Raw genomic sequence first — 15,276 nt, forward strand, 5'->3', positions numbered from 1 at the left:
TGTTTCCCCAATGTATTTCTAAAAAGAAAAAAAAAAGAAAAAAAGAAATTTTAATGCCTACCTCCATTTACCTGAGCTGGATTTTTAGACTGCATTGTAAGCTTTCCCCTCACAGTGCTAAAAATAATCAGAAAAGTTGCTATGCTTGAACAAATCCACAGGGACTTATTCTTGCTAATACTGATGCTCCACTGGATAAATGAGGCTGCTTGTCTAGCGATAGCACTATCCATTTGCACATGACTCACAGTTCCCTGGCTCCATAGAGCAACTTGTTACATTTTGCAGTGACTGAGCACAACTGAGAGTTTCTGTGTCCAAGATCTCCCCATTTAACTTTATGCGTCGGGGATGGGGTGGGGGACAAGGAGAGCATAGAATGGAAACACTGCAACTTTCTATCATCTAACTGTAGATAGTTATTGATTTGCATCACTGAAAATCGTAGGAACAGCTTTTCTGCAATCTTAATTCCAACTATTTTGGATGTCCCTACAACCCCATGGTTTTTATCCAAAAAAGATGGCATTGTTGAGGAATTAGGTCATCATTATCACCATCAGTCCTGATTCAAAAGTATACAGACCCACATCTACTGGATTTAAATGCAGATTAGATCTAATTAGTTTTGCACTTTCATATTATGTCAAAATTTCTCATAACTGACATCAAAGCACAAATCTAAGAAATAATATGGAAGTATATTTTAGACAGTTATAAATACCAACTGATATGGAAGTAGAATGGAATAAAGAAGGGTGTCAGAGTGAAATAATCTCCCCCCCAAAAAAAAAATCCAATTGGAAACTCAGCAGAGCTAAGCAATGGTGCAAACACATTTTGGGGATTTAGAATCTCAGCAAAGATGAAAGACAGGGTGGAGGAAGAGGCTTAGTTATATCTAATCAGCCTTCAGACTGTGTGCCAATCCAGAACATCTAGCCTCAACCCACTGTGAATCTCTGCAAGCAAAGAGGAGCAATAAGCAAAATCCTGATCGTGTGATCTATAGGCTGCCTACTAGAACTACTTAATAATATGAAAACAAAGCCTGCTGTAAGGTGCAAGAATCCTGAATCCTTATCTTCAAATTGTTTTTTCCTTGCCTCTTGCTGATTAAAGAGAAATACACTAATATTGAATGAAAGTAATTAGCAATAGCACTTAGACTTATGTACCACTTCACAGTGGTTTAAAGCTCTCTCTAAGCGGTTTACAGAGTCAGCGTATTGCCCTCCCCCCAACAATCTGGGTCCTCATTTTACTAACCTTGGAAGGATGGAAGGCTGACTCAACCTTGAGCCGATCAGGATCAAATTCCTGGCAATGGGCAGACTCAGCCTGCAATATTGCATTTTAACCACTGCCCCACCACAGCTCTTATAAAAAAAATAACTAATTTCCGAAACAACTTTGATGAAAAGTGAAAGCCCCTGAATACCTTGCTATTTTGATGATGATGATGATGATGATGATGATTTTGCAAACTTCTGTAAAGAACCACTTTGGTAAAGAGCAGTGCAAGCTGGATAATAAATAAACAGAGAATTGAACTTACTTAAAATGGAAGTCTGCACAATTTTGCTGTGCTAGCTAGAGAGAACAAGGATTACATTTTTTCACAGAGATGAAATTGACTTTTTATTCCAGCCATCACTGCCATTCAAAAATATTTCTTTTATGTCCTTTCACATTTCTAGTCCGCTACCAAAAACCATATTAATAATTGATTATGGTTTTCTATACTGCAGCTGTAGCTAATATGGTTTCAGTTGGAAAACATGACACTTTGCTTAACTAATCTGAAAGAATAAATGTTCTGCAATAAAATATTAATTGGCATTGGTGATACAAATAATAAATTGATAGCAGATTTTGTATGCATGCTCTGGTCAGCATGCTGGAATTCTAGGCATTTGAAATTCTGGTTCTCAACTGTGAAACAATGTGCAAATTAACACGTATGTATTTCCACAGATGGTTTGATTAATAGGATGTTTTAGAGAGTTGCAGAGGATTTGGCATGTAAGGAAAAGATAACACATAACTGATTGTTACCATAGCATTATTAGGCAACACTAGTGATTGTTTATAATAATAATAATCTCGAGGTGTGCAGACCATTTTGAAATGTAAGTGAATTCAAAACCTTTTTTTAGTCCAAAGCTCTCTATTATGAATGTTCTAAAACTGGAAATGTTTTAAGATCAAATGCTTCTTTTTTAAGCTCAAATATTCCCCATGATCAAAACAGATATTTTCATCCTCAAAACAATAATGCTGCACTAAATATGAAGAATTCCAAACTCAAAGCAGAGAATTTCAAATCCAGAATACTTTGCAAAGTTCTGTAATAATCCCAAGAAAAACCTCTTGTGGTATTTTCTATCCCAGATAGTTTGATCTAACTTTGATTCTATACAAGTTCTAACAGAGTACAGACCATCTGCAGAGAGTAACAGCAGCTTACTCTGTGCCATCTTGACATTTTTTTATCACACCTTGAAGGTGTCCCTTTATACTAGTTTGTTTTCTGATTTATAAACAATCTTTAGTGAATTCAGACCAAAAATTGTTTTCAACAGATCTACTGCCTTTTGCTGGTTATTTCCATTAATCACAGTTTCCATTTGCCTTACCTGTAGTTCATCCGTACCCGGTAAGTGTACTATATTACAATAAGGCAGGAGTGAAGATGGGGGGCCGAAACTGCACCTAAAGAGGTGCCCCATGTTCTGAATACATGGAAATAATTCTGTCTTCCCATAAGTCTAAATAGCTGGCAAAGTGTGATGGCCCAAAACTAAGTGTATTTGCAGATTTAGCTAATCAGGTCCTCTCAATGCATCTACATAGATAGTAAACTTTTTACTTTCTTTTCTAGAGCAGGGACATTGTTTAAAAAGAGGAGGAGGAGGAGGAGGAAGAGGAGGAGGAGAATGTTTGCTCTTATCCATTGGTGGTTTGAAATGGACTGCATAATTGCTAATCACACAAGGAAAAATGCATTTAGTGGAATACATTTGTTTTTAATGGAAGGTAGTTTGTATTTTACAGCTGAAGGCTGGTGCATCTAAATGTTAAATTCTTCATCAAAACAAAAAAACCCGTAATGGTTTTTCTCTAAAGCATAAATTGGAAATGATCCAATTCATGATCATCCTTACAGAAGGAATAGATAACTGATGTACATAAGGTGCTTTGGTTTACAGCAGTTATAAATGCCAGGCACTATCACCAATGTCAAGGGATTTACAGGAAGAACAGTTTCAGATCTCTACTCTAATGGGGATTGGATTTCCCAAAACAGCTAGGAAATGCAGCTTTCTTTGAAAATGGCTATTATGCAGTTTCCTTTCCCTTGCTACAAAAATTTCTGAGAGATCATATTGACCACATATATTTGGATTGGCATTGGGAAATATCTAATGATCTATATTCAACAGTTTTCAATAAATCTGAATACTGACTAGCTTGGAATAATTTGACTAATCAAAGAAGCATCAATAACATGAGGGCATCATTCTGGAAAGAGGTAGCAGGTTTTCCCCTCTGTACCCTTCACAGTAATGGAAGAATTTGTGATGAGCATAGTATCCATCTCAGAAACAGGATGGATGACTGTAAGCCAAGTCACATAGAAAAGAATTTCCCAAGGGAAAAGCAGAAACAATTGTTTTATAGAACTGATGGCATGAAAAATGGCGAGAAGGGTAGTATGAGGGCTTTGATTGTCATCTGTGCCATAAATTTGGCATTAAATCATGGGCACCCAGGGAGGAGAAGGGGACAAATATCATCATGAGGTTAGCATGTCAATAAAATTATTTAAGTACTTTAGTTGGAACTCATGACATCATTGCATCATTGTACCATTTGTATGACAATATCATGGCACAATGACTTATCATTTTGACATCATTATGACTTGTTATGGATTTTGCTGAGCAACAATTTCCAGTTTAAGATCATTGAGGTCTTTAATTTTGTTGAAACTGTTGGCTTTGTAAGAGTCTAGTTTGATAAATTAGGACCAATTGTAAACCTAATCTATCTGACCAGTATAGCAGCATTCCAATATCTCAGGGGTTGCCACAAAGAAGAGGGAGTCAAGCTATTCTCCAAAGCACCTGAAGGCAGGACAAGAAGCAAGGGATGGAAACTAATCAAGGAAAGAAGCAACCTAGAACTAAGGAGAAATTTTCTGACAGTCAGAACAATTAATCAGTGGAACAATCTGCCTCCAGAAGCGGTGAATGCTCCAACACTGGAAGTTTTTAAGAAGAGACTGGACAACCATTTGTCTGAAATGGTATAGGGTTACCTGCTGGAGCAGGGGTTTGGACTAGAAGACCTCCAAGGTCCCTTCCAACTCTATTATTATTATTATTATTATTATTATTATTATTATTATTATTATTATTATTGATCATTGCACAGTCAGCCAGATGTTCAGACTGGATTTGGCATTTTGTCTACCTATCAAGTCCTTACCCAGAACCTGGGATAGGCAGATGTGGATGTTTGATGGTATTACAGATATCGTCGCAGGATGGAACAGTTCCTAGTAAGGCCGCCTTTTGCAATTGACTAATAGTGAATTTGTCAATGCCAATGGTGTTCAAGTGGTGCTCCAGTTGTTTTGGGATTGCACCCAAGGAGCCTATCACAATTGGTACTACCCTTGCTTGCTTTTGTATTATTATTATTATTATGGATCATCGCACAGTCAGCCAGATGTTCAGACTGGATTTGGCATTTTGTCTACCTATCGAGTCCTTACCCAGGACCTGGGATAGGCAGAGGTGGATGTTTGATGGTATTACAGATATTGTCGCAGGATGGAAGCAGTTCCTAATAAGGCCGCCTTTTGCAATTGACTAATAGCGAATTTGTCAATGCCAATTGGGTTCAAGTGGTGCTCCAGTTGTTTTGGGATTGCACCCAAGGAGCCTATGACTATTGGTACTACCCATGCTTGCTTTTGCCACAGTCTTTCTATTTCTATTTGTAGGTCTTTGTATTTTGTTATCTTCTCCAGTTCTTTCTCTTCTATTCTGCTGTCTCCAGGCACTGCCACGTCCACTATCCAGACTTTTTTGTCTTTCTTATCTACAATTGTTAAGTCTGGGGTGTTATGTTGCAGGTGCTTGTCTGTTTGAATTCTGAAGTCCCAGAACAGTTTAATTTTATCATTTTCTATGACTTTCTCTATTTTATGATCCACCAGTTTTTGCTTACAGGCAAATGATATTTTTTGCAGATCTTCCAATGCACCATTGTTGCTACTTTGTCATGCCGCTGCTTGTAATCAGTCTGTGCAATCTTCTTGCAACAGCTTACCAAGTGGTCCACTGTTTCTTCAGCTTCTTTGCATAGGCGGCACTTACTGTCTGTTGCTGTCTTCTCAATTTTGACTTTGTATGCATTTGTCCTTAAGGCTTGGTCTTGTTCAGCCAGAATTAGTCCCTCGGTCTCTTTCTTCAATTTTCCTGCTCTTAGCCATTGCCAGGTCTTGTTATTATCTGCTTTCCCAGCTATTTTTTTCATGTATTGGCCATGTAGTGCTTTGTCTTCCCATTTATTATTATTATTATTATTATTATTATTATTATTATTATTATTATTATTATTATGTCTGACAGCCTAATTTTTGTGTCTCACATTCGCACATTTCTGAACCTGGCCTGCCAGCCTACATAAGAAGTCCTAAGGCCCATATTTTACATGGGATATGCTTACTTACAAAGTAAATGGATTTCACAGCTATTCCAAAGTAAATGGATTTCACAGCTAAACATTATGAGTTCTACTATTTGTTTTCCCTTAAATATACATTATTTATGGTTTATTGCTGTTCTTGATTTTTGCAGGAATTGATTATCTTCATCCAGATTTGGCTGCCAATTATGTAAGTATAACATTTCCTTCAGGTTACACTTCTATATTTTTCTGGCTAGTCATTTTTATATTAAATAGTTGATGCTTAAGAATATCAATAGCATAACTATTGTTGATTTAGGTGACAAAATGGATACATAAAATATGTACTCTCCATAATAAACATAGGCAAGGAAATTCCTGTTTAATCTGACAATTTGTGAATTGTAGCAGATATAGGTTCCGTATAGGAAATGACATGGCTTTCAAATGCCAAATACATTTTATTAGTAATATTTAAATGTGCATAATCTCAAAATCTTTATGTAAAGTATCAGTCACATAATGGTACCCAGCCAAGATAATTTACAAAAAGTTATTACCTGAATTGGAATTCTTTCATATTTAGAAGACGCTAGAATGTGATGAGAATTAAAAAAAAAAAAAACCTTATCAAAGTGCACCCCATGGAAGAAATTTGGTCTATGCAAAATAAAATATTTGGGTGCAAGATCACATTTTTAAAATCTGGCAAGAGCTTATGGCAGGGAATTAATATATTCATATTGCACAAATGCTTGTAAAAGTGAGAGAAGTAATAAATCCTGGAAGGGATTATTGCTTTTCAAATAAGGTACCATAGGTCCCAAAGTTAGTTCCCATTCACTGAATAGGTAGAAAAGGTTCAGATTTCATCGTTTTCATTTAAAACATTTCAAGTGGCAAGGCTGGGACAAATTATGTCTGACACCTTGGTTAATTCCTATCAGTAATAGGAAATAATTTGGGTTAGGTAGACCAAGGGCTTGTCTCAGGAGAAAACAGCTCTGCTGCTAAACTCAGATCATGAAAATAAGTCTTCATCAAAAAATAAAAGAAGGTTAAGACTAGGGATTAATTTACCAATTGATTTGAATAAAAAATCTGTTAAAGAGACAACAGCAGACCGGGCAACCCTTTATCAGCTTACTACTTTATTCTTCAATTGTTTAAATAAACTTTTTTTTTTTAATGGAGCATAAAATAAAGTGATTAGAGTGAGTATGGAAAAAATGACAAGAAAGACAGATGGATGGATGGAAAGGCAGATAGTTGGACAGATGTGGAATGCAATTTACAGAAGACGCACAGTTATTTTTATTATACTTAAACAGTTCACTTTTTTCCAGCAGAATATGCAAGAATCAGAGCTCAGTTCAGTAAAATTTTATTGTGTGGCCATGATGTACATTGTACCATATTCCAAATCCAATTGTGCATTGTTTTTTTTTTAAAAAAAGACTAATTTTTAACTCATTCTTTTTGTATTGGTACTGTAGGCTTCAGGCCAACTGCATAATAATCAGAATGCCTAGAGAGGGAATCATCTTAGAGTTAGGCTGAATTTTTGTTCATTCTAGTAAATAAACAAAATGAGGGCAACATGGAGGAATCTTTCAACATGCATTCAAGTCTGAGAGACAGCAGGTAAAAGCAGAGCTTTATGGAATGAAGGATAATTGCTTCAGAATGATCCCATTCCTTGAAAATGGCAAGTCTTTTAATTTAGGGATAGACCTTCATTCAGGTAGTAGATATAATGAAAGGACAATACTGGGCCTTGTGGTACTTTAACATTATATACATATCTTACAGTGTCTGATTACTTAATAACTTACTTCTCTGATCCTTTCACTTTTGAGGTTACAAAATGTTATGCAGTAGATGCAGGGTCAATTTACAACTTTATTTTAAGGTGTTTTTTTTTAAAGCTAACATAAATAATGTTGCTTCAACAGAAAGAGGAAACTTCCCTAGAAAAAGATTTGTTATAATTCAAGACTCCTATTAGCATTTAGCCTACCCTTCTAGTAACTGGGTGGGTTGGGTTGAAGTCACAAATACAGAGAACCCATTCCAGCTCCCTATTTTCTCTTTGGGGTAATAGCAATACCAACAGAACTTACACTTATGTACCTGTGTGTGTGTTACCAAAATAATGATCACTAAGAGAATATCTAAAAATAGAATTTAATCAACCTAGCTTTCGTCAAACACACTTGACATCGTCAGGGTTAAAAGGTAAATGCTGAGAGGTCTTATATACAGTTGTTAAGTGCCTGTTTCCGGCTCCTGGAGCGTGTCATTGGCCCCAGCTGATTGAACTGCATTCCGAGTGCACCTCCTACGTCAACGCACATTCCTTTCTTTTTCCTAGTTTCTGTTCCTTCGCACGCTGCTCTACCCACCATTTCAGAGTTGGGCAGATACGGGATTGGGATATTCCCTCCTCCCTTGTATAGAGTTCCTCCACCGCCCTGTATGCGGCTTCCTCTAGGGAGCAGGGGAGGGTTAAGTCACCTTCCGTGTTACCATGGACTTCAGACTTGTTTTGTTCTTGTTTACTTATCCCTAGGAGCCCCAATGTGAGTTCCCTCCCCCACTTCATGTTACTCTCCCTCCTGTCCTCCTTCCCGTGCGTCGTCCTGGGTGATCTATTATTCATTCCAGCCCCTCTTCTCTCACGCCCGCCCAGAATGTACTCTGTTGCAGTCCATTGATAGCACTCTGCTATATATATATATGCAGATCTTGGTGTATTCGGGTCTTTTCCCGTCTAAGATTGAGAATATCTTGGCGACGTTTCACAGGAAAAGACCCCAATACACCAAGACCTGCATACCTATACCCGTGAAAATCTATGAAAACACACACACACACACACACACACACACACACACACACATATATATATATATATATATATATATATATATATATATATATATATATATATAACAGTTAAAAAACACGATCACCAGGAGAATATAGGTATAAAAATATACTTTACTAAAAATGCCAAGCTTTCGTTGGGGAGGCTCCCAACATCATCAGGGCTGAGAAGACAGTAAACAATGATGACTTAAAAGGGTTTGGCTGACATTTGCACCCGGCTCTTGGACCGCGTCACTGGTCCTGGCCGGTCTCATCCACTTGTATCACGCGTCCCTCATCAGAGCTTAAACAAGCCTCCGACTCTCCGCTCATCCATATCCATGGTCTAGGAGGATCCTCGATCTTATTACAACTTGAAATGTCATCCCCATTGGATGAGTCACTCAATCATGCAGCAATTGCAGGGAATGCTATGATTGGCCAACCTGGACCTATTACACGGTCCAGGAGTTGAGCGCAGGCGTTAACTTACATATAAATGTTTACTCCCATTGATTTGTGTATGCCCTGATGAAGTTGGCAGGAGCCAACGAAAGCTAGGTTGCTAATTTTTAAAAACTTTTAATGTTTTATTTAAAACTTCTGTTTTATATTAAAACTTTTAATGTTTTAACTTTTCCTGGTGATCATATTTTATTCTCACTATACATACATATATATATATATATATTTGCTTGGCCAGGGACAATGCAAGGAATATATACTTTCATCATCTTTCCAACCTTCCCATGTACAAATTAATTGCTGTTATCAAAAATAATTCATCCGACTGTCTGTCAAGCCTGTGGCAGCTGCACCTTTAGATGTTGGTGGCATTTACACAGTGGGGTAGCTTGATGCTATAGTGACTCATGCTGACGATAGATGGAGTCATGTTCATCATGATTTAACACATCTTTGAAATCTCCCCCCAAGAAACCTTCTGTTGAGTGGGAAGAAAAGGCACATGCTGCCAAAAGAAGAAAATTAAAAGCGGGGCTGACGAAATATTGCACAGGATAGGTGACATTTACAACTGCCCTTTTGAATTTCCTCTGGCAGCACAATGTTATACAACACAATGTGACGGAATACATAATGGGCAATTTAAACAGAGGTGACCAGAAAGAACAGCACAGTTAGGATGACTTTTAGTTACACTCTTTGGATGGGGAGAGTGGCATTTCCACTTTGTCTACCATTGGCTGGAAACATTTGAGTCTAATGAAGGAGATTCAATAGAGAGATCTGAAGGACATCATCAGAAAGAGAGATTACCTATATCCCTTCAGTAAGAAGGAATATGAAGCAGTAGACTGAATGGAGAAGATCTAGGTTATTGTCAAAATACTTAGTATGACTGAGAGAAATACAGGGGTGAGCTAGATGGACCAATGGCATGGCTTTGCAGGATGGTGAATACATTCCCTCATTGAATTAAGCCATAAATAATAAAATTCATATATTTATCATATATATTAATGAAATTGAGCTGAACACCTGAAAGCAGGTAGAGTCTGACCAGTTTGTAGAATACAAACTCATAATATATATTAAAACAGCAGGTAGAGATAAAAAAACTAAAATTATAGAATTATGGAAGATACTCAATCAGGGTAAGCTTAATTCCCAAAGGCCTTACAGAAGGGCCATGTTTCTACCTGCTTCTGAAGGTCATGAAGATGGGGTCCATCTGTGCTTCAGGAGGCAACTGTGATTCCTAAGTAGACCAGGTCAGGAAACAGACATTAAAAGAATTAGTGAAACTCTACTTGCAAGGTAAGTTAAAAGAATGTTGAAAGTCAAAAGGTTTTCCTCTGCCCCCTCTTATACTAAAGAGAATCAATGTGGGATCATCTTGAATTTCATTCTCACTCCCTCTTTCTTCCCAGAGCTAAGCTGTTCTTCATGCAACTCTTCTTGCATTCCTTAGTTTAGACATATCCTGGGTGGTGGAGGGGTCTAATTGAGCAATTTATAAATCCTTGAAAGTCAAGGATCCAGTTTAGACTTGACACTGCTGAAATGCTTGTGGAAAATAATGGAATCTGGGTGGTTTTTGTTTTGTTTTTGTTTTGGTGAGGGTAATAACATTATTTGAGTCTGGGAAAAGGGACAATTGGGTCAAACAATTAAAGAATCACTGCCCTAAACCATGGTTTTCCAATGGTATCACACTAAGCTACAACCTAATAAATTATTGTGAGTTCATTTAATGTGAGAATCCAAATGGTGTCTACCATTTCTCTTTCCTAACTGAAACTGCTTCTGTCACAACAATCATTCTGGAGAGATGCCGCATGACACCTTTCTCTTCCATCTCTTTGACATTTTTCTGCCCAACAAGAACCAACTTCAAACTGCTGGGAAAATGAAATGCAAGATACTCCTTCAACCATTGGGACACAATATAGGCTGAAAGATCAGCTGCCCAAGTTCAGTTAAGAAGACGCTTATGATTATTATTTGAAGAAAATCCAGAAGGTTCAATGAGAAATGGCTGGATAAGAATAAGAAACAGCTGATTTGGAGAACATCCTAAAATTTAAGTGGACAAAAAAAAACAAAACATAATCCTGAATGCAAGTTGGATGTCAATACTTTGGTATAGCTACCATAGCTTTTTTAAACTGAAAAGATGCACGGCTAAGCATCTCTTTTTTTAAAAAAAACAAACCCAGTTGTTGACTAACGTAGCCATTTACATTTCTCACTATAGCCCAATTCTGTGGCATTGTGAAAAGCTTCAGTGATGCCCATCATCATTGACTCTTGGAATATCATTTGTTTCTATTTTCTCTGCCTATAATGTGCAACTGCCCAAGAAGAGGAAAAAGAACAGGTGCTACAATGGGCGTGTTGTGCATGATCTCTTCAAACCTAGAGTGTGCTATGGTTGAGAGATGAAAGTCATCTGAATGACTTGAAACCAACATGAGGATTCTCTTTCCTCCTCCTTCTCCTCCTCCTCCTCCTCCTCCTCAGTTTTTCTTGACTCAACATTAGGCTGAACCTGAGTTAGCATCCATACTGAAGTGCATTCAAATTGTCCAGCAGGATGGGAGATATCAGGGACAAGATTTCTAATCCAACTAGGCAACCTCTCTATTAGAAAACTATTTATTTATTTTCTAGCGCCTCCATCTTTCACTAGGACAATTTATCAATGCCTGGCGGGGTAGAATCCTGAAGAAGTTTAAGTCAGGAAAATCATCCAGCTGACAGCTTGAAATTAAAGTGTTATCTAAAATAACAGCTGGAGGAACAACAAGAAAAAGCTTCCCTGCTATACTACACAATAGTATAAGTGCTGTTGTATTCATGTCATATAATTGCCTTTCAGTTATTGTCTCTCAGTTGCTCTTGCTCATTTATTGGGAGCAGCTCCTGATAACCACAAACTAAGGATGCTGAGATAAACCAGCACAATTGATGTCTGCAGCAGATAGCATATTCCCATTGGTGCAATTACCCCAAAACTAGTCTGTTCCATCCAATTTACTTTCCTTCAAATGGGGGGGGGGCAGATTTCTGAAACCAGAATGCTATTCTAAGCATTTCTTTCATTGCAATTCTGCAATGATTTACAGTTATATCCGAGTTGCCTTTGGCACAAAGAATTAATATCCCAGTCTGATTCTTTTCATACTTTTTGGTTTGGTGGAACAATGGCTATTTTGGAAAAGTGAAACAACATGGCTGATGTAAAGGCTTGAAAGCTGTAAAGAACTGAATACTGGCCTTTTACTGTGGCATCTGGCTTATTAATATTTTAATCAGCCCATTTATTTGTTACTTCATTTTAATGAATCCATTTTGTCCTGGAAATGAGAGAATATTCCTGCTGGGTGTTAAGTGGTAATTAATATATTTCAATTGACACCATATGACTTACCTTCCTTGGTCACTTTCATAAGAAAAACACTAAAAACCCTCTCAAAAAAAATCTTATATGAATTCTAAAAGCTCTAAACAGACATTCAGCTGTTGCTATTCTGTATTGTTTAAGGATGCATCATTGGGTATCTGATGCAAAGCTCAACTCAAAGACTAGAAAAATACTTAGTCTTTTTTGTATTTTTCAGAACTTACTTTAGAACAGAAACCTGAATGGGACATGGTGACATTTTCCCATCTCACTGCTGCACACCGTGTGGCAGTGTTAGTTTTAATTCACTTCATATAACTGCTAGCTAGAAGCAGCTGAGCAGTTCAAAACACGTGAATGACAGAAAGAGCTCTCATCAGTTTGTTTCAGCTTTGCGCACCTAGCAATTCAAAAACATGCAAATGCAAGTAGATAAATAGGTACCACTTTGATCGGAAAATCACAGGGACATGAAAGGAGCCCTCTGGAAAAGGTGATGTCACTGGCTAATCCTTTCAACTTGGAAGTGCCTTGGTAGGTGCTTCCAACACAAATGTAGTAGTGGTAGTAATAGTAGTACTACTAGTAGTAGTAGCTAGAAAAGAAACTACTGAGTCTCAGATTTTGGATTGAGGGACAGATTATGTTTCTGAAGATGGGGTAAATTAAAAGTCTGTTCTAGAGATGTCATGTGGCTTAAGGAAGAGACAAACTTGCTTATCTTCTTCCCCCATGCTTTAAATTCCATGAATTATAAATCCTTTTTTTCTAAGAGGAGTTTTTCTTTTGAACTGATCATTAAAATATCAGCATAATATATTCCATGGTTCACTTTTTAGTTCACAGTACTCACACAAAGCCTCTAATTTTGTCAGGCAAAACCTCTCCAAGATAAAAGGCATTCTGGAGGGAATAATAAAACTGTTCTACAATGAAGAATAAAACATTTATGATAAAAAATGAACACGAGAACAGCTGTGGATTTTGTGCTGATCAACTGTTGGGGGGAAGATTGAATGAAGGCAGACTGTGGTGAAGGATGGTAGCTGCAGAACTTTATGTATGTCATTGAACTCAAGCAAAACCCTACATACAAACCTGGGTACCAATCCTCAAACATTTTTCTCCCCATCTGTAGAGATGGTGGGTTTGGATGCAGCAAAATACAACATCACATTGGAGGAGGAAGAAGAAATAGATTTAAAAAAAAAAGAATGTCTGTAAAGTGCTTCAGATTCGGTTCTAAAAAGAACTGCAGAACACACAGCATCCCAAATGCAATATGTTGCTACTTTTCCTGGGACTGCATGTGGTCCTTTCGAAAAGTTGCAGGTAGGTGCTACATTCCTGCCTCCAAGTACTCCTAAGCACCTTTTTGGAATCATATCAAAAGAACTTGATTGTTCCTTGCTGGATCAGAATACAGGTGAAAACAAAAATTTTTCTCCACTTGGCCAAAAATGGAAATTAAATCTACAGAGTTAGAAAATGAGGCTCACAGCTCGCAAAGATGTCCAAAGTGTTCCTTTAGAAAAACTACACACCAGGGAAATGGAAGTAAAATGAATACATGGTGTCCAGTGCAGGAAAGTTTCATGCAATCATTCCTACTGCTTGCCCATGTATTGTGATCTTGGACTACAGATATTCAGAATGGAGGTTTGGGTGCTATATATGTTTACAGATCTTAGGTTTCCCAAGAACGCACACAGAATTAGTTCTTGTCTCTCAGCTGTAGGAAGAAGACAGTGGTAAACCACTTCTGAAAGCTTTGCCAATAAAACTATGTGAACTTGTCTAGGCAATAGCCAGGAGTCAAATGTATATAGTGATCTTATGAATGATATAAAACTCTACTGAATATGGGCATCATTTTTCATTTTGATTGTGTAAATTTTTATTTTGATAGTGAAATGATTTTGCTATCAAATTTAGTGTTGCTTTTAATATATAATTTTAATTTTTCTTTATTTTAATTTTCTTTATTTCTTAAATTTGTTTTTTTCACTGTAGATAGTCACCCCAGCAGAAAAGCAGGGTATCAAGTAAAGAAATAAATACTGTTCACATATTGGATATTTGTTGTTTTGACATAGACCATGTTATTTAGAAATAAACCTACTGAATTATTTATCCTGTGGGAGATTCCATACCAATGCTCATTCAGTTCGTTTATACAGTTACTTGCTGCTTATAGTCTAAACTGCTTCTGGGCTAAACTGTTAAATGTCAAAATAATATCACAAGTTGCTTCTCCTTCTGTGTGGGACAAATGTGTGCATGCCATATAATCAGGTTATTCTTTGATAGTTAGATACCTTCCTAAAGCAACCCAAAAATTAGAGCAATCCCACGCTTATCTACTCAGTAAATGCTACTGAATTCACTTGGAATTTCTTCTATATAATAACATAGAATTACTATCTAAAGCCCATTGTATTTGATCATGGATATAGTAATTTCTTATAATATATAAAATCCACTTTAGCATATATATAAAATCCAATTAGCATAGCCCAATTCACTTTGAAAGTATCCACAAGAGCTCCAAACAGGAATTCATCTGAGGCGGGGTTTGCCATAGAGGCGGCCCCTGACTCTGGCACCTCGGCCACAGAGGACTGGGAGTATTGGGACACACCTGCAATGCAGGTCACATCTGAGACTGGTCGCGGGCTCGAGGGACAAAGTTCCCTGGAGCCATCCAGAGTAGTTGGGGAATCCTCAGCCAATTCAGAGGGTTGGGGAATTTCAGCTGCTGTCACGGAACCTGGGGAGAGCTCTGGCAATTCTGCCAGCACGCCTCACCAGGGGTCACTTGCAAAGCTTGTGCA

General features: G+C 37.4%; 1 protein-coding gene across 1 annotated transcript in view; it reads left to right on the forward strand.

Annotated features, from left to right (window-relative positions):
• Positions 1–15,276, forward strand: part of LOC120310677 (neuroendocrine convertase 2-like) — an 81,484-nt gene that overhangs the window by 54,727 nt on the left and 11,481 nt on the right. Inside the window, exon 5 of the mRNA XM_039349346.1 lies at positions 5,874–5,911. Within this exon, the coding sequence (XP_039205280.1) occupies positions 5,874–5,911 (38 nt within the window). The remainder of the gene's footprint in view (positions 1–5,873; positions 5,912–15,276) is intronic.

The sequence above is a fragment of the Crotalus tigris genome, unplaced genomic scaffold (assembly GCF_016545835.1).
Source record: "Crotalus tigris isolate CLP2741 ecotype Arizona unplaced genomic scaffold, ASM1654583v1 scf7180000018260.332519, whole genome shotgun sequence".
NCBI classification, from domain to species: domain Eukaryota; kingdom Metazoa; phylum Chordata; class Lepidosauria; order Squamata; family Viperidae; genus Crotalus; species Crotalus tigris.